Source organism: Cyrtonyx montezumae, unplaced genomic scaffold (genome assembly GCF_038088225.1).
Source record: "Cyrtonyx montezumae isolate F1298 unplaced genomic scaffold, pur_monq_1.0 scaffold_11, whole genome shotgun sequence".
NCBI classification, from domain to species: Eukaryota; Metazoa; Chordata; class Aves; order Galliformes; family Odontophoridae; genus Cyrtonyx; species Cyrtonyx montezumae.
In genome coordinates this window covers 8,199,960-8,221,387 of record NW_027071837.1, presented here as the reverse complement: position 1 = coordinate 8,221,387, position 21,428 = coordinate 8,199,960, and the positions used below count along the sequence as shown (strand labels likewise).

The following is a 21,428-nucleotide window of genomic DNA, read 5'->3' as shown; positions in this document are numbered from 1 at the left end:
AAGACTTCATTAAGAGTGTCAGTCCCTTTACAGTACCAAAGCTATGCTCTGTACTATGTTGCTTACTTAGCATATGAAAGACAGATGTCTGCTAAACAATGCCTAATTGCTCCTGACTAGAAACTGACCTAAAAAAGTCTTTCAGCTTCTGTAAGACAATAGCCAAGAACATAAACAGGACATCTTTTGCAAAGACAACAAAATATTATATTCACTGAACTAAGGTGGCTTAAACAAAAATCCACATAGTTTGAGGCCATGAACCGTGGAGCATACACATGAAGGGAACTCAAACTGTTTATCCTGCCATTTGGTTATTCTAAGAACGACTTCATCTGCAGATATTATCAACAAAAAAACTCCAGCGACCTACAAAAGGGAGTTCAAACTTGATACATTATGTGAATTACATGGGAGAGGCTTGAAAGGTACTTTTAATTGGTATCATTTAGAAAATAAAGAGATAAAGATAAAGCCTATTACTAAATCCCTGATCCTGCTAGATTTTATTCTGTAAAAAAAAAAAACAAAAAAAAACCTGATTGTTAAATGGAATTACAACTGTCCATTTCTTCTTCAATAGAAAAAGAAAAAAAAGAACAGTGAAGAATATTGTCTTCCTTCTTAAGATTCCACCGAATAAATCCCCATATATCATCTGCCACTTCTGGGACTTGTGAAAAACCACAGCCACAAAGATTTATTTTTAAGGGAATCTGCTGCTTTAGCTGCAAGTTTCCTTGAATATGGAATACAATCTGGCTGTCAGTGCAAGCAAGGCCATCGATCACAGGAATCACAGAAAACACCTGCCTAAAATTAGGACTAGGTTTCCTGAAATTATGGCAATATAAATTCAACAGTAATTAGTATGAAAACCTTAGGTAAGAGAGATTAATATATTATTTTTATAGAAAGTTACAAAAGTTTGTTTGCGAGCTGTCAGTCATCTTCAATGAAGACATTCCTCTGCTCATCAGGTGGACTTTCCTTTGAAATTGCTTTCCATTTTAACCAGCACTACTGTGAATCAATGTTTTCAACACAGCATCCCATAATTCTGTATTGAAGCTCAATCAGTTTTGAGAGGATGGCATGGTCTTTCTCAAATGGAAAATGAATCGCAGCTGTCTCTCTTCTGGCATCTGAGCACCATTTCCGAGTTATGTTACACAACTTCAAATATTAATCACCTCTGGAAGCACCAACTTTCAGGGTTTTTTTTTCACCCCCAGCATTTTAATTTTTTCACTCCATATTGTGTGTTTAACCAGAATTGCTTAATTTTCCTATAAACATCAGACATAAGGTAAACAAGACATGATTATTTTAATAATGAGCAAAATTTTTAGTGAAATTCTTAAAAGTAATCTGAAAAGGGTAGATTTTTCATTGTACAATTAGGAGTCCTTCATAATAAAATATTTTTCTTACAATTACACCGAAGGCAGACTAAAATAAGTTCTTTTGAGTAATGGTCAAGATCAAAGTTAAAACATGGTCCCCAAATCTTGAGCACTGAAGTCCTCCCTTCTCTTGGAATATTAGCAGAGTGCAAAGACCAATTTCCTTCTCTTAAGAGTATAGTTCAATTATCCTGTTGATAAAACCCTGAAACACTGCAAATACACAACTGTGTCAGCACACATTCTTAAGGAGTAACCATTTATTTAGAAAATATTTTTTCTGACAATTAGAAAACAGATTTTCTCTTTACATAGCATAAGTTATTCCCTAAATGCTATCTGTTTAAATCTCCTGTATTAAGAGGAGCTTGATATGAATTTAAAAACTTTGCTTACAATTCTTAATTTTCAAACCCCATATTTAGATTTATAGCTAACATCAGAATTCTCAAGCTATATTTTTGCCAGGTTTTAGAAATGCAACCCAAGTAGTTTCACCTCTTAAAAAAAAAAAAAAAAGAAAAAAGCTTAATTCTCTCTTCTCCTACATCAGCTTGTGATTTTTTTTCCTCAGTTATTAACACTTCCTTTCTTTTTCATCTTACTTTGATAGAATTAGTAAATCCCTGCCTTGAACAGTAAAACCACAAATCATTTTCAACACGTCAACATTCCTGGAGTCTGAATTCCTAACACGACCTTCTGAAGATAGACTGCAATTTTAGAAACTTGAAAGCAGGATTTCTGTTCTTGCTTGTGTTTTACTGAAGTGTTTCACAGACAACCCCTAGGTAAGATCAGCCTCTCTGAAAGCTGTGTCTTAAATGCTGTGGTATAACAGCCAAAGATAGTGATGTCTGACAAAAAGCTGCTGACGCTTCATGCTTGCTCCCAAGAGCTGCCTCTGTGTCTGCCTTTCATTTGATCTTTCAGAAAGAAGTCTCTCACCATCAGGGTAGCTGTCTTTTGCCAAAGAAGTTACTGCCACATCGATTTTTAAGATCTGAAAACAAAATGACTTCTGTTTCAAACCCATAAAGTTTCGTGTGCTACCTATTAAGTACATAGACTTTGATTTGAAATTCCCATTCTGCCACAGTAAACGTGCTCTGAAGCATAAAAAGTTTCCATACAAAAAGAAACAGTTGATCTCAGTGTCTCCTGAGATCCTCCAGCTCAACAAAAGGGTGATGATGGCAGTCAACTGTACTACCTTAATTATGCTGTATCTCAAAATAATAAAAACAGCAAGGCTAATTATCACAAACCAGCTGAGACAGTTTTATTCTATAATACTTTTGCTCTGAGTTCATATCCTAAAACAACATAAAAATTGTGTATTCAAATAAGGTTAAAAGATAAGTGAATTAAGAAGGCTTTTATTTATTTATTTATTTTTGCCTAGGATTCTTGGTTTCTTTTCTGAAAGTTAAATAATTCTTCTGTTTTCCTTGGCATAAATTGATTTGTTTCAGGAAGCAACTTTTTCCCTCTGTCTGCTGTACTTACGCAGCTCTGTCACTTCACAGAAAACAAAGATCAAAAAGACAACTATATGCAAACATGGGTTGTATCACATGATATGTTTTAAATAAGTTATGAAAAAAATTGACACAGATATAGTATGAAGTGGAAGAAACTGCACCAATACTGAGCTTCTCAGTGCTCAGATAAAACAGTTTTGGACTCCAGGAACTTTTAAGTACCCCACATTTGAATTAAGTTAAAAAAAAAAAAAAAGAAAGACGAGGTTAACAACAAACAAAAAGGCATGAGAAAGGAAATTGAGAATAAACGTTAAAATTCTCTATGATCTTCAAATTAAACTCTATGTGCAAAGATAAGCAGGACATACAGAATACATTTACAATCTAAAAATACTACATTATAGATGCTTAAATCAAAGAAAAAACATGTAGCTAAACATATCTCACCTCCAGTATCTCATCCTCAGTAGAGAAACCAGTACACAACTATATTCATACAAGAAGATGATAAGCAAAGGGCCAAAATTAGAAAACACAGTGAACCACCAGGAGAAAATCGTATGTATATGAACAATTACTGTGGGTGGTACAGTCACTTAAAGTAATCAACTTTTAGTCTTGCTCTGCCTTCCTTCAACATCTTTGAGTTTAACGAGGTGCCGATCTCCACATTTTACATTGCAAATTACTTCTCTAAATCACTTAATATCTATCCTTGAAAATTCACATGTCAACAGCTCATTAATATCTACAGTAAATGTAGCTCTCTAAAAAGAACCACAGATTTTACATTTATTGAGACAGATAGCTGGCACAGAGAAATAGAGCTCCTTCAATTACTACTTGGCAGAAGCTACCTCTAGTTTAAAATCCATCTACAGGAATTTATGGCAACACTGCAGTGGAGTGACTATTTTGAATAAGATTAGCTACTGTTGATGGCAATGCTTGGACAGTGTTTATAAATCAACTTAGAAGTTAGTACTTTATAATAAGCCACTTCAAAACTATCTACCATAATCACCTATCCAGTATATTATGATAAACACAAACATGGCTGGCTATTAAAAGTAATAAAATGATCTATGCAACATAATGAATGCAAACAAATTATAAACAAAGATTTCATCCATATATGTTTTCTAAACCTGGTATGAAACCTAACACAAGCCTTAGTAGAAAACAGAAATTAATCAAAGTAGTGTATCTAACACAAGTATTTCAGTAACCCAAAAAACTTATTTTCTTATGCTCTGAAAACAATTTTGGCCAGTGATCCTTCAAGACAGGAACAATGCAGATCATTAAAGTGATATTCTGAATATAGAAAGATTTTTGTTGATCAATTTTCCATTGTACTGCTAGGAAAATAAAACTTGAAAAATTATCAGGAAATGAGTATATTTAACTAGACATGCACATGACAAAATTTAAGTGTTAAAATTCAGATGAAGTCATAGAAAGTTTGCCAGAGATCCAACTTTTCACTTGAAATTCAAATGGCATTGGGTTTCTTTGTTTGCACTCCTTATTCGTATTGTTATTTTTGCAAGAGCACTATGATGCTTGAACAAGAAACAAATACTATAAAATGCTTTCCTATTTATGGGAGGGTTGCATGGTACAACACCTTTTTACTTTTCTTTTTTTGCCAAGTTAAGGATTTTAGATCGTCATTTAGTGGACACATGCACCAGTTAAAATTCCAGCTCCCCCAGAGTGAAAACCATCTCACTTAAGAACACCTTTTCACGATCTAAGAAGCTTGCAGCCTGCACTAGAGTTGCAAAATAACTCCACAAGAGAATCACAGAATTGTAGGGGTTTGAAGGGACTTCTAGAGATCGTTGAGTCCAACCCCCCTGCCAAAGCAGTTCCCTACACCAGGTCACACAGGTAGGTGTCCAGGCAGGTCTAGAATATCTCCAGAGAAGGAGACTCCACAGCCCCCCTGGGCAGCGTGTCACGTGTGTGTGGATTCATTCCCCCTTTGCATCACACCTGGTTTGTTTTCCTCTCCCAGTGCAGGAAACACACTGCTCCATCTGATCTTGCTCTTGCAGTTCGTAAGCGCACACACACAGCCCCATAGCACCCGCACGCAGCTCAGCTGCAGCGCGCCGAGAGGAAGAGAAAAAAAGCCTCTTTTATCATAGTAAAAATAAAAGCATGGGTGAGCATAATCGAGGATATTTAAGTCCAAACAGTAATAAACAAAATCCATAACCCACAGTTCTAATTGCCTGCTTCTTTAAGTGCTTTGAAAGGCTCTTCATCTATGCATAATTGTTGCTAGGTGAAAGTGTATCACCTGTCCTATCTCCAGCCAAGGCAGGAAGCAAGAAATGCTGTGGACAGTGTTAGTAGTCAACTAAGTAATCTCAAATTGTATTTCACACAAATTTTTACGTATAAATTCAGATTAGACACGCACATTTGAAAAACTGGTAGGTCCAGAAAAAGAGCCACCAACAGCATCCTTGACTACATCATGTATGTTACAAATTACTAGGATAACATGCAAAAATGGCACGCTTTATTGATGGAAATCATCACAAATAAGATAGAAAGTTAAGATTTCTTAATGCCAGGTGAACACAGGATTCAAGGACATAGTGACCAAGACACAGATAGACTTCTAGCCAATTTAACTCTTTAAAAAGGCAAACTATCGGAGTAACTTACGAGTCAACATGAAGAACTCTCTGGCCACTTCTGGCACATGCTGCTGCAATAATAGATTCAGGCAGACCTGAAAGAACACATGCATTTTTTTTAGATCTTAGTGTGCTCCGATACCTCAAAAACTGAAATAAAACCAGGAATTAGTTAGCAACAGGCAATTAAAAACTTACAGTCATTAAGTTTTTTAACGCTTATATTACTAAAATAATGAACACTACTCTGCATTCATTAATATTTTGTCTATTAACATCACGTTATTGAATGCAACATTTTAATTACTCTTTTTCTCTCTTCGTTATAGACTTATCATTTGCAAACACTACCAGCTCTGAGTTAAAGCTCATCACCAGTATCTTCTCCAGGTGCCTTGCTGCCTCTAAAAGCAGGATGAGCACATGCCAGCATGAGGATACCTACATTTTCAAGGGTTGCACTGTAACCGTATCCACTCACGTAGAAAGACTTAGAATCTGAGGGCATTTTTGTGTCACTTTGTTCACTTCAAAGTGACTGACAAAGTGACAACTTTGTCGTGACCCATTAAAATGCTTTTAAATTTCAAAGTTTATGGTTGATATTACATTACCCAGCACATTGCCCAGGGATGCACGGGAGGATATGAGGGGATAAACCTGCTATGATGGCACTGAACATCTGTGCAAGGGCAAGTAGTGTCCTGCATGGTGCTGTGTGCTCTACACTGTTTGCTGGCAAATGATTCTAGCATGCATACGTCTCAGAATTACAACTGGGTTTGGTCCAGGATAGAGCTGATTGTCATGCTGCAAAAGAACGCCCAGGAACATGCTCAAAGTTCTGTATGCACACCAAGAATCGAGTGCAAATAAAGCTAAAGCGACAGAGCAGGTGTACTTCACAATTAAAAGGGTAGTGCTAGGTTCGGAGCAGTTATCTATCAGATGGACATCCTCAAAGTGGAATCAAAGCCTTCAGTGTCACACAGTTATACTCTATAAAATAAGTATGTTAAAGGATAAGATTAAAAAAAGCAGAATAAGTGTTACACAGATTTTGTTTACAGCACAGCCCAGAAGCACCTGAACTGGTACAACTGATGTGAGAAAGAACTGAAAGTGAAAACAGCAGGTGTGGCAGGACACAAACAAAGTGGGTTAGCTGCACACTAACATCTTCATGAGAATTTTAGGTCTGCGGTTGTCCCCCTCTCTCCAGAATAAGAACAGTGCCTTCACAAACAAACATGTCATGCTGTCATTCCAGTGACTCATTTAAAAGTACACAATGCAATGTGGTAGTGATTGCCTGTCTACGTATCAGTTTTTACCCCGCCTTGAGTAAGAAGCTATCGTTAGATTTGAGTGGAATATTAAATATAATTTAACATTTTCAGTCAGGATCAAACCATTTTAAATGGTTGAATACATTTTTATTAATTACAGAAATTGAAAAGCAGTTCAGAGAAAATCCAGCAGGACTTAAGATAACATGAGACCATAGTTTCATGAGCTCTGTGAGCCAGCAATGGCATTTACTGCTATCCTAAACCTTTAGCCTAAATCTCTGGTATAGACAATCTAAATCAATAATTGGGAAAATCTATGAAAATGTACAAAATGCCTCAACTGGGACTTCAAAAGGTGATTTTTTGTTTGTTTTAAGCAAGCCATTATATATAGATTATTCTAAAGAAAGAGATAAGGAAAAAATACATAAGTGTAGCACATGCTTTAGGACAGTCACAAGATCCTTCATGGGCACAGCCTAATGATACAAAAACAATACAACACTACACTCAGCTAACCTCCACAGGTATGTATACACATACATATGCTATATGCTACATTTCTCTTCACCTAGCAACTGTCTGGAAGAGAACCCTGAAGCACTGTTTTGTTTGTAGCTTCTGAAAAGATTTTCTTTCCCTCATTTAGGCACAGAGACTATCACTCTAGAAATGCAATTGAGGAACTTGTTTCTCCTTCCTTATTGATAAAAGCCAATGAGAAAGTGCTGTAAAACATCACCAAGTGCTGCCTGGCTGACCAGGACTGGAGTTATAGCTACTAGGGCATAACTGATTGCTTTAAGCTTGATCCAATTGATACTGTGTTGGAGGTCTGTTCTTCCATTAACCTTGGATGAAATTGTTCCCTGAATTAGCTTCCTTGCTCTTGAAAGCTGGCATCAATTTTCTTCACCAATCCTTTGCTTCTAAGTTGTGGGGGCCTCCTGAGTACCCACCAACAACAGAATGAGAAAATACAAGAATGCCACAGCCCATGCATTTTAGCTTTTGGAGAGGCTCTTAGAACAATGGGATGGATCAAGACATCATTAGTTCTTAAGGGACAAAACTTTGGTAAACCAAAGAAATTAACATTGTTCTTTGGGTACCAGATTCTGAACTCTGTTATCTAAGAGAAATAAAAATGCATGGCAAACAAGTAGCTTTGCCAAATGTAGGTCACTTCTGCATAAGATCTGAACTGTAAGATGGTTACTTCTCAAAAGCTCTTTCCAACAGAGGTGGCACTGGTACACAGACCACTGTAATACTGATTGCCCTGCTCTACTCAAGCAAGAAAAGAAAAGAAAAAAAGCTACTCTTGGAAAAGCCTCCTTACAGAAATGATAGAAATACAGCACATAAGGTGAACCATCTCCTATAGGATGCTCACACAGTTGCACAAAATAGTTCTGTCCACATTATTCAGTAAAGGAAAAAGAACTGCTCTTATTTGGAAAGAGTTTCCTCTTCTAAACCTTGATTCTTCCAAGAACTTACAAACTTTAAGCTGAATTGAACTCCAGTTTTGAAGTGCTTGTAGTCCCTATCCACAGGGCAGCGACTCCACATCTCTTTCTCAGTTCACTTTTAATACAACTACTTATTGCAAGAATTAACTGACTGCAGAAAAAAGTTGATATTGAATTATTTAGAATATTGACTCTAAGGTTCCACTTATGGAACGAGTAGACAAAGCTGAGTGTCTCTAAGATGCCTCACAACCTCACTGAAATATAAACAAAATCAGCATGAACCAGCTCCTAAACTTGCACTGGCAAGAAGTGGAGTGCCTAAATACTTGCTCCTCTGTGCTCAAAATTCTTACATGCAGTTGGAAGGATATTGAGACAAAAATGCATGCAAATAAAATTGTAACAAGTCTGCTCTAATTACACTAACAAGCACCTTGGCATGGCTCAGTTCAGCACACACACAAACTCAGGTTATTCCTACAAATATAAATGGATCTTTGGCTATTTGAAGACGCACTGAAAACTGCTGCAAGAGATTCTGTGTCTGTATCGGAAGTAGTTGCAGCACCAGAATAAAGTAAACCAGAAAGAGGAGAGTATAAACACTAGGTTAATACACATGCTTACGATGAAGAATCAAGTCCCTGTTTCACAGCACTAGTTATCACTGCTGGATGTATAGCATAACCTTCTGGGATACGTAAGAGGCACATTAATCTCAATAAATCTTACCAGTGTGACTATTGAAAGCTGACCTTGAAGTCTACATCTGCTTGATTCCAGCAACCTCTGACCAAGGTAATCTGTATTACAAGAGGTTTCAGACCTTCTCTAAGAAACATAATCAGCTATACTTTCATGAATGATGCATTCGATAAGTAAATAAGAAGGAAAGGACTAGCTACAAACATACAGTCGTCAAGAAATGAATCTTATTTTTAGCTTCAGCTCAGCAAAATGAAAATTAGAAGTAACTGTTAACTAGAAGGCTCTTCAATTTTAAGAGCCAATTCATTTTATAAACTCTACAAAATAAAGTTCTAATTCACTTCTGCATGATCAAAAAGTAGTTTTCAGGCTTGCATGCTGTCTCTTGCAATTAGTAGCTATTCATAACTACAGTGATGCACTTCAACTTTAAATGCACACATTCACCTCCCCAAGCAATACATAAACTGAACATATGAGTGGAAGCATCTCAGCTCCAGAGTTTTTCACTGAAAGCAATTTCCCAGCCATTTGGTTGGGAAGCTTTTACTGAATCACACAAGCCTCCTCTTGAAGAGGTTTAAATGCCTAATTCGTTTCCCTGTTTCTACTAAATAAATCACAAGTGGCTTTTTCATATTGTAAAATGTCAAAGGAAAATATATTCAAAATGCTGGGATAGAGACAATTTCAAAACAATCTTCAGGAGTCAGATAGTTGACCAACTGCAATAAATTTTGTTTGTATTTAAACTTCTAAGAGGTGAGCAGCTGATTGTGGAAGCTGCAGAAGCTCACCTCACAAAAAAACTTCACAGACTGCATTACATGAAACTTTTTTGTTTTGAGAGAGTTTTTAAAGTTAAAGCTGGTTAATTAAAATTAACTATAGCTTCAATTAATTTCATTATTCTGTAATATGGACATATAATATCACAAAATGTTTCCTCATTACCAAATATGGTGATGTTATAGACATCATCTACTAAGACAGGTAAGAAAAGATAACTGGCCAAGGAAGGAGCCATAAGTTAGAAGTTTCTTATCCTACACCACTTTTTCAACACCAAGGTGGAAACACTACTGCAAGGTGAGGGATTCTGTTTATTTGAAAGGAATAGCAACTTGATTTCTCCTCATCAGAAATCTACTTCCAGTAGAAGGATAATTTTCTAATGAATATCAAATTAGCGTACTTTGATATAAGCAGCATAATTTAGACAAGTACATCAGTATACATTCACATCTATTACGAAGGAATCGATTACTTCAGTCACAACAGACCTACAAAGATCCTCAAGTCCATTGCCTGGCTGCTTCAGGGCCAACCAAGAGCTGAAGCAGGCACTGTCGCAATGGTTCCTCCACGCCGACAGGCACAGGGTGTCAACCACCTCTCCAGGAATCCTGTGCCAGTGTTTGACCACCCTCCTTGTAAAGATATTTTTCCGGATGTCCTCTATGAAATTTCCCCAGTGCAGCTTTGTGCAGCTTGCATGCATCCCGCTCTTGGTTCCCAGCGAGCAGAAACCAGCACTTCCCTCTGCTACAAGTAGTTATAGTAATTCTCAATCCTCCTGATCCTTTTTGATTACTCCTGATTCAGGACAGAATTTCAGGGTATATTGCTGAGATCCTCTCTGTGGGAATTTTTCGTATTAATGTCCCTTCTCTATATTTTCAAGAGCTCACCAGAGGACTAAAGTCTCACTTCTGTAAGATCAGCAAATAACCTGGAAAAATCTGAGAAACACCAACAGGCTGAGGACAGCAAAGGCTTCTCAAAATAATTACTTTTCTTATAAGAGCAGCAAGGGATGTCTTGCAGTACCTAGAAAAGAATCCCATCTAAGCTATCATCAGGACACCGAGCCTCCAAGAAGGTTGTCATTCCAGCTCTTCTGTACAAGAGTATTCAGAATGGAAAGCACGCCAGCAAAAATAAATAAATAAATAAAAATAATAATTAAAAAAACCCACTCAATTTTAGTTAAGTTAAAAAAGTCAGCAGAAAGAAAATAAAGGTACAGTTACCCTTGCAATAATAAGAGCATTAGGAATTACTCACTTTTCAAAAATCTGTTTTTACAAAACTATCTCCAGAGTTAACTTCATCACTGACATTATAATATTTAGGTTAGGTTTTCATTGTGTATTTTTAAAACTGTTTTAATGTCTGGAAGTGATTTCTTCTAACACTACACTTTACATAAGATAAACATAAAGTACTTACACCACTCCCAGCATATCGAACAATAAATAATAGATTCTCCTGACAGGACTTTGATGACCTGGCAAAGCCCGAGTGCTTTCAGCCAAAATCATATGAAACCATAAATCACTCTTTATTTTATAGAATATTTCAAAACGGATTCCTGCTTTCTACCTTGAAAGTCATTTCATGTGTTATTTATAGCCACTGAAAACCAGAATGGAAAGAAAATTGCATAGAACTAGAAAATTTACTGTGACTGCTTTTATAAAGAATAACTCCTATTTAGAAAAAAAAATAAATTAGAATTACTGGCAAACTTGTGAATACAGCCACCTTTTAAAGAGTACTGTCCTTTACTTTACAACTTCAGCAGAAGATAGGAGTCCTGCAATATAAGAAACTAGTTAAAGAAGTCAGTACTGAATATAATCCAAACAACTGAAGAAATAATAAGTAAGGGAGACCCTGTATCCTTAAACACATCACTTAAATATTTAGTTTTTGGCTGTTAGTATTTTGCAAATACTGCAAATCTTTACGTTTACACCAATTTGTGCCATAAATTCAACAGTGCCTGCAAGCTTTCCTATTTGTTAATTGCCTAAATAAAATCCCTCCCATTGACTCCACAATCTATGTCACTCTCTCAAATAGATTTTTTATTATGCTTAAAGATCTCATAACAGTCCCTCCTTATAAACTTTTATAATGCCTGCATTAATCTAAAAGTTGACCCCATTAAAGGGTAGCAATAATGAACTTGATTATTGCCCACCCTGAAGTCTTCAAGCATACGCTTACAATACCAGTCATCCAAAACTGTATGCTAAAGTGTATAACAAATGAAAATCAGCGAATATAATTTTCCAAAATACCAGAACTACTGTATCATAACTGCTTTTGCAGAAAACCAGCCAACTAAGCCAATCCCTCTTGGATAATGGATAACCTGAACACAGTCATATAATCAAAATTAGGGAAACTGGGATATGAAAGCCTGGATAGTAGAAGAAGATAAAATGAACCTCAATTCTACAACAAGAATGGGGATAAAATGAAAGAATGATGTCATAACAGCTTTAATTCCCATGCTGTATTGCCACCAATAACATCAAGATAAGTCTTACATCGATACAATTTTCTTAAGAACTGTGGATATAAGTTCCATGACAGTAATTAAACTTTTGCTACTGAACCCACGAGCACTAGTATTTTTGTACTACATATCTGGAGCATTCTAAAATTGTTTAGGAAGAACACATTTTATTTCAGTTAAAGGAAGCAGTCTCATCAATAACTGAATTTCCTTTTACCACAGAAATATTGTTGAAGTAATTGAATGTAAGTGTTCAGTGCATCACAGATGACAAAAATTTAGTGTGAGGTTCCATTTTCAATAAGCTTACTCCAGGGAAATAGTTCAATGAGACTGAAATAAAAACAAACTCAATGCTAATGTTACCACTCGATCTAGTTACTAGAATTAACAGATGCAGAAATTATAAAGACACAGGAAGGCCAAAGAGTGCAACTGCTCCTATGCAGTTAAAAACATTAACACCAACATTTCAGATATTACAATATGACAATTAGATAACCATATGTACACTCAGCACTGGCTATAGCAGCAGAAAACAGAGTTGAAGACTCTTAAGAAATTCTTTCAGCGAAGGATCCTGTTTTGAAAAATCTTTCACGCTGGTAGTTTAGTACCAGCACTTAAAACAGTTAAAAAATAGACAACTGTTATTGTTAGTCATCATTTACATACATCTTTAATGCAAAGCAAAGCCACTAATTCTGGAAAGGCAGAAGCTCCAAACATCTTCAAACTAGACCTAACAGCACTCTACTCTCTGTAGGCAGGCAAGCATCTCAAAAAGGCACCTTCTCGTGCAAACCCATACCAACACCATCTACAGCAGCATTTCCACAAAAGAAATTCACCTCATGGAATTTTCTCTCCCAACATGAAAGCTCTAGTATTAAAACCTGTATCCAAAGCAGAGAAGATGATGGTGGGTGTGCACTCCTGTACCAACTCTCACTGCCACAGATGGCCGAAGTGCTTTGCTTCAGGTGAAACCTCTTAAGAGCACAACTGGGAGAGCACAGGCCTTCCTGCCCATGACTTGCTACCACCAACCACTGTTACGCAAGCAGCCTGTCATACAGCAAACAGGAACACCACAGGTACAGGAAGGGCAGCACACAGCTGCAGCCCTGATTCACTCTGTCTGCAGCATACATGAGTAAGGAATGCCAGAGCAAAGTGGATTACACCCAGCTTTTAACAGAAATTACAGAACCTCTGGAAGCAAATTTTGTCAGCACATTTTATCTTCCATAGGAATCATGAAAAGATGAAGTCTTATCTGTGTATGTTTTAGTCAGATGTGCTATAGATGCAACACCTTCACTAGCTTCTTTAGCAGAGAGAATATGCACCATTCCTATCCTCAGCTTCTACTTTCCTTACTTAGATTAGCTAGAGAAAACATAAGCATCAATTTTATGAAGCTGCATTTCCTTTAATTTTCTACACCATTGCATAGAAAAGTATTTTTCATGGTAATAAAGATTATTTACACCCATAAATCACGGGAGTTGTACAGTTTTCAGTACTTCACCCTTTCAGTTTGATAATTTAACCATTAGTTGTTTACTGTTATTGTCTTTTACTCAGAACAGTCACAAATCTGAGCACATAGGAAAACATCAGGTTCATTACTAAGGCTTTTTCTCCAAACAACAGAACCAAAAACACAGATCTGCTATTTTCTAATTTTAAGATGTTGTTTTACATTTTAGCTGTCGCTTCAACATTGTGGTATGTTTCAGTGAGACGTGTGAGATCTCCACCATCATTCACTAGAACAAAAAATGGATGATTTTGTACAGGATACACAAAGCACAGACAGTCTGAGAAAGTTCAGAGTCAAGTCAAGTACGTGCAATCCTACGTTGTCTTGTACACTGAATAAAACACTTTAATGAGAAGTATCCAGAAAGAGGAAGTTTGGGGTTATCTGTAAGCAAGCACAGGGATTATAAAAAGCTTTTCAAGCGAGAATGCAATTCCCACATTACAGAACACAGTTAAGATTATCAGCATAAACCACATTTCCCACCATAACACCGAGTTTGGCTCTTCAGAACTACTTTCATCGCACCGAAGGAAGCTGTCAGCTTGTCCAGCAGGGATATTCCGGGGGTGAAAGCAGCTTTGTGAAGCACCAAAGGAACACTCGACTTTAAGAGTGCAGGGGCGCAGCTAAAGGGCTGGCACCTCGCAGTGAGGCCCCGCGCCGCAGCTCTCTCCTGTGAAGCCTGAACACCAGTTCCCGTGCAGCCGCCAGCGCACAGACACTGAAGCCGCGCTGCCCGCACAGGCGCCTCCTGGCAGCCCCACGACGTCGCTCCCCACACGCCGCTGCCGCTCCCCCTCCCTCAGCCGCCACGGCCGCGACCCCTGCGGCCTCAGCACCCTCAGGCCAAACCCGCGTCCCGCACCGCCGCGTACCGGTCCCTATCACCACCACATCGAACTCGGAGGGCAGGTTGTCCGCCATCTTGGGAGGGGCACCGTCACGTCCCCCGCGCCGCCGGAAGTCGAGGCCCGGCCCTTGGAACTTCCGGTCGCTGCCCGCGAGTGCCGCTGGTAGACGCAGTCCTCCCGCGGGCGTCACGTGGTCGGGCGGAGCGCCGCGCTGCTCGCGGTCTGACGGCCCGGGCCGCTGCCCGCCCTGCCGGCTCCCCTTTGTTTTTTGGGGTACTAAATATGGTGGAAGCGACGCCCGTGAGCTTCCGAAATTCCACGCTATGAGCGGGTGCCGCCTCCTCGCTGGAAACCGAATTGCGTGATGGGCATTCCCACTGCAGCCTCCGGTGCAGCTCAGTAACTCACAGCAGACTTTGTCTTTTTTATCATTTGGTATTTCCCATATTAAAGCCTCCATGCTGCACAGCTGCGGTAATAGCTTTCCTTTTTCCACAGTTGTCAAAGACATTTGAAAGAAAGTGAATTAGCTTGTTTCTGGTCATGAGTTCCCTGTCCCTCCTTGCCAGCTAACAGCCACTGTGACATGTTGGACTGTACCTGGCTCTCTGTTGCATTCAGTTTCTGTCAGCCCGCCATGAACGTTGGTGACGTGAAGCCCACGGTCACACCGCATTCTGGCTTTCCCTGTCCTTTCACCTCACAAAGAAATGAAAGGGACATCAGTGGTGACACACAGCTTCAGAGCAGCCCCTCCTGTACCACCGGACTGAGTGAAAGCATACTCAGAACAAGAAGCTGTACTGTAAAGACCCAAATGTACATATAGCATCATCAGCAAAATAACCTAGCACGAAGTAGCTGTGTCAGCGTGCTTTTTACTGTTTTACTGTTTATTTTCCATTTAATTACTTGTACGTGTTTAAACTAATCTCTTATGATTATTCATGGTGTATGGTTATACACAAGTCTTAACACCTTAAATCAATAGTAACAATAAAGCAGCTAGCAGCCTGTTAACACCTTCTTACAAGCTCCTTGATCACATAGCAGAAAGAACAGTGAAAGTGGTATAAAGCGACTAATGGAAACCAGAGCCCACCGTACCCTGTGGTACTGCCAGACCTGTGTCAACATTCAGTACAGAAAATGACCTAGCAGAAAATTTCAGCACAAGAAGGAAAAACAGATTTAAACATCGATGCCTGATCACAATGCAAATAAATATGTAAAAGAGAAAAGTAGTAGTTATGGACTCAGATGTAAAAGGAGTAAAATCAAATCTTATTTTTCTTATCTTATGCTTCTGACTGTCTCACAGAAATTTTAAGAACTTTTCCATTTTGCAGCTTCTGTAGTCCAGCTCTGCTAATGGGGCTCCATGCATACCCTGCAGCCTCTAACAAAAACACTCAGCTCCAGAGTTCTCACAATGTTGGATCATCCTGACCTCAGTGTCCAGAGCAGAGGAACAAAACATCACTGTATTGGTTAGCTCGGATAAGACAAATTCCCCTTTCACATTCTTTTCTTATTGAGAGAGAGAATACTCATGAAAATATAATTTGATTCTGCAAATCTTCTGTTATTGTTTAGTATAATTGTAGGACTGCAACACAACTGAGCTATTTCACTATCAATGTCTTACTGTTTCTCAAGTGCTATTTATTCCAGCACAAAATGCTGTTGTTTGGTTCTCTGAGTTCCTGTTAGCTTCATTCATAAGATGCAATCAGTGCAGTCCTATTTCATGATGACAGTCATTATCCACTGGACCAGAAATTTTTCTTAGTACTATTTATTTGACAAAATTGATTATTCAGGATCTTTAACTGCAAACTCTGGGTCTGTCAGTCCACAAAACAAATATTTCCCTGTACCTTACATTTTTAATATCAGAAACATAAAATATGTTAAGTATGAGTAATTTTTATGAGAATTTCACGGACCTTGAGAAAATGTCTTGCCATGTTTTTCTCTTTAGCTATTTAATTGCAATGTCATAGTAACAGAAAGCAGCATACCCAATTCTGCATGGATGAATAAGCACATTCAATAAAGAAGATTTAACAGAGTAAATCAAACAGTGGATTAAACATTTTCTGCATAACAGACCACAAAATGGGCATTCATTTTACCAATAGATCGTCTACATTAGAAACAAATAGAAATGCACACCAACATAATTAAACTGCACATCCTGTGGGCTGATTGCAAATTTCCCTATATTTTATAAAACTAGGTCTCATCAATTAGGACTGCCAAAAAGCATTCAGGAATGTACTCTGCCCAGGCAAAATTTTTTTTAATCATTTGTATTTTATAGATTTTTGTTTGTTTGTTTTTGTGAAATAACTCCTGATCTGACATATTGAAAAGAATCCACGGGCATTTTTAGTAATAATGGCTGTAGACATATGCAAAGATGAGTCTGAGATCTCATATTTAGGAGTTCTTAATATATTTTCTGCAAGCAACTTTGCTTTCAAGTAAAATATCTATCTACTTATAAAAACCTAGATTTTTACTTCATTGCTTTTATTTTAGATTTTCACATTTTAATAGAACTACCTTACTTATTTTAAAGTTAATATGGATGATATCTAGCTTTACTAAAATACTTTTTGGAAATGTAGTGATCTTAGCAAAAAATCGTAACCTGTGTGTTTCTATTTCTCCAGATGGAAACACTGAAACCCAAGGCCATACCAAAAAATCATGAAAAGTCAGTATTAGAACTATCAAGTTTGGAGTTATTTCAAGATCTATCTTCAGATCATTTGATCAAATATTTCCTTCTCTAAAATAACAAACAGCAAGTACTTTGCGCTATGATGATTTTTTTTTAATTACATAGTATCTTTATCCTACAGCGACTTCACGCATGAAATCTCATTTTTCACTTTATTATTCACTCAGAGGATACAGAATTTAATTCTCCTTGAGTACCAGTTTGAATAAGAGCAGCAGCAGGATCGGGCCTATTAGCTGCTTGAAGCATCTATTGAATAACCTGATTTATCCAACTAAATGGCTCATTAGTTCAGGCAGCAAGGAAATGTTTGTGTGTTGCTGAAGTTATGCATGGTTGTCATATAGAGTTTGCTGTTATGCAACTGTCAGTCACTCAAGCGTGCACAAACTAGATTGTTCATTAACTACGGAAACAGCCACTCTACATTCAAGCATCCTTGGAAAAGTATATTTGTTTACAAAATTAAACTCTGATACACATTTATCCTTTGTTACTGATAACTGAATATTTCTTTCTGCCTCTTAGCAGCTTCCAGTTCTCTGTCTTGGCTCCCAATTATGCCCACAAAACACATTATTTGTGTTTTATTCCTTACATTCCACAAGGAGATGCTGTTCTGATCTTGCATTACAGATTTCAGTTCCCCAGTTGATAGATGATGTTTGGCTACCAAATCCATGGAAGGACAGCTATAAGGACTCTTCCTTGTCACTGAACTTCCTTAGTAAGTGCAGTTTATAATTCAAGAGCAGTAATAGCAACTTGTAATCAATATAGTAGTTCTTTTTCTTGGAACGATATAAATTACTGTTCATCTTTGGCTGAATTCATATATATAGAAAAGGCCATGGAATGTTATCAAGCATATCAAAACTTCCGCTTCCTTCATTTTGTTCCATTTAATATATCTAGTGGAAGTCTGGTCTATAACAAACACTGATAAAAATAGTAACAAGCTCATGATTTCTATCAACAGACTCTCCTTCTTAAGTCCAAGAGCTAATGAAATGCAAGCTGTAGATACTTATTTAATGATTTTATTTTAATAAACAGTGTGTATGTGTAATTAATCCAGTTATCATACAGTCTCTGATGTATTTTGTTGTTTCATAACACTCTGGTAAGGTTGTCCCTGCTGCACAGATAATACATTGGTTGGCACACTGGCCTGACTGCAGCTCCATTAAGTCATATGAATTTATTTAAAAAAAGTAAGATTGGACCCTAAACTGCAAATTCTCAATCACATGTAGATACCTAATTCCCATATATATGAATAGTCCTTTAATACAGTAATCTTGGCTTTGGTAAACCAGTGAACAAAACATATTAAACAGCAACAACAAAAAAATCACAAAACATTAATCCTACACTCTGAAACTAGGGAGTACTGATGATTAAATTTACATTACTAAGACAGTACTTCAAGACATGGGAAAAGAGAATTTGATTTTCTTCTCTTCTGTAAGCATGCAAAGCAAAAAAGTCCATTTTTTTCCGGTGCTTTAATTAATGATTCATTGCAAAAAGTTCCATAGGTTCCTCACTGCAGTCAAAACATTCTTGTACAATCAGAAGGCAGAGGAGAAATAAATGGGATCATAGCTCTGATCAGGCAGCTCTGTCTAGGGTAACTGAGAATAAGCAAAAATTTCCACTACAGCTTCATTAATGATTTCTTAAGAGTTTTACAGAAATACTAAAAATAGCAATGTGCAGGATGAAGGAGATAGTCTTCAATATCTTTTGAGCAATAGCTCAAAAGTTCAGGGTTTTTTGTTTGTTTTGGTTCTGCTACAAGTTAATCTTTTATGCTTGAAATGGCTGATGAGCCTAGGATGACTAATAGCAGTGCAGTTTTTATCACTTGCTTCTTAGAGACATAAGGAGGAAACTCACATGAGGAATTGGAGATGTAGTGAACTACGGGTAGTGGAATCATATGGTATCCTGACTTACATTGCTCTAAAAGCCTGATAGTACATTACATGCAATGTGTGGTGTCACTTCAGTTTGTTATTTAATTCGATTACTTCTGTCAGTGCTCTGTAACAGTGGCTAAAATCATTAGCATGTGAATTTGTGAATTGTTGCTTTACCTTCTCTTCTATCGTCTTCGGTGGCTTTCTGGTGGTTTTTTTAATTTTATTTTAAATGTTTAGGCATATTTGTAAAACACCCTTTGTAGATAAAAACATGTAATGCTAATACTCCTGAAATAGAGACAGAACAGTGGAAATTATTTTTGAAACTGAAATACTGTCAATATACTTAGGCAAAAGACTACAACTGTTTTTGTACATTTTAACAAACAAATCACCAGGAGTTTATAACAATGTTTCTGTTAATTTGTTCCTCTTCAGAAGTTTACTTCACCTTCCTGGTATAATCTTTACCATGTATAAGAGGCCCTTGAGAGTATCTTAACAAGGTGGTATTTCTGGCAGAAGTTTGCACGTGACTTATTAACTGTTTTATTTCTGACTCTGTACTGTGTCCTGATTACCACTTCTTCCTATTCAAATGAATAGGAAGAAAAATGCAACTTATCATTTTGAGAAATGAAAAATTAAATAGTTCCTCAACATATTTAAACTCTAAAGTTCAAGACTGGTCAAAAAATGGCACGATCAGTTACCCAGGAAAACACTCTCCTGTGCTGATGTCAAGGTAACTGTCAGGTGTGGAATACTCACACTGCATGGAATGCACAGCAGTCAGTTCTGCATAGCATTAGGAAAGAGGCTGATGTAAAAGCCAAAAATGTGTTCTGGAAATACTATGGATTTTTAATGAGGATTAAGCATCATGGCAGTTGAACCACAAAAGATGTAAAGAAACTGCCTAACCACAGCCACATAAATCATAATGATTTATGTAGGCACAAGTTGCAATTCTGTTTCCCTCACTTAAAAAAGATTTCTCATTTGACAGACTGTGTATTCTTCATCAGATGTGTAGGTTATAAGACACAGAAATCATCAACTTGAAATGAATCCAGCAAAACTGGAAAAATGTTGTATCTTCATACAAACAATCCCCTAATCAATTCAGAATCGGCCAGATTGGCTGGAAGATTTTTTGAACTGCATAAATTGTGCAGGCATTACAGTGTGTATGTGCTTGAAATCAAAGAAAAAGCACTACTGAAATCAAAGCTAAGAAATTTTAGTTCCTCCCGTATGTGACCACTTTTGCTACTAAAAAGCACACAGCTAGCTCCACATGGGAAGCCAAGTCACAGGGACTTAAAATAAACCTTCAAAGTTTTTCAGTCATTTAATTGCAACCTTTAAGGGTTCTGAGCCTTGATCAAAATTTAGAAAAAATAGTGATCAGCTTGAAAAAAATAAATGCAGGAGAGAGCTGGGAAGAATCTTGAAGAGAAGCTGAGGAAAATCAGTGAAGCAAGCAAGTTCATTATACATCTCCAGAAGAGGATTAAATGAACAGAGCCTGCATGTCACCGGATCAACTTGAGTAGAATCCCTGGCAAGTGGTGGAAGGTAAGCCATTCTTCTACAAGGACCATTTGAAACAGATTTTGACTAACAAGTCTATGATGCTGTGACAATGAAGGATAAATGATAAGAAAAAGCAAACAAGGAGTTAGAACTTATTCAAGAATACAGTTGAGCCTTATATATGCTAGTAAGGAAATAAATTATAACCTCTAGTAGAATATATTCATTTTGTATATGTAGCAAGTATGTTTTTACAGCTTCTTTATACATTCTAAAAGGTAACAGCATTCTGAAAACATTTGTTTAATAACTAATGCCTTCTATTTCTTCTCATCTACTGAAAATGAATCAGAGAAAAATCCGGTACTGATAACATCAATATAAACTGAGAAGAATGACTGAAATTATGCAGTTATAAAACACGTTACAAAAAGTAGAGTTTGGTGCTTTCTGTACTAGCAACTCCAC

The 21,428-nt window shown here is 37.2% G+C and overlaps 1 protein-coding gene across 1 annotated transcript in view; it reads right to left on the bottom strand.

Annotated features, from left to right (window-relative positions):
- The window catches only part of CHM (CHM Rab escort protein), a 53,209-nt gene extending 38,373 nt beyond the window's left edge, over positions 1-14,836 (bottom strand). The window contains exons 1-2 of the mRNA XM_065729504.1: positions 14,766-14,836; positions 5,579-5,645 (exon numbers count right to left, since the gene is read on the bottom strand). Coding sequence (XP_065585576.1) covers positions 5,579-5,645; positions 14,766-14,814 — 116 coding nt within the window. The 5' untranslated portion in view covers positions 14,815-14,836. The remainder of the gene's footprint in view (positions 1-5,578; positions 5,646-14,765) is intronic.
- Between the last annotated feature and the right edge of the window lie 6,592 nt (positions 14,837-21,428).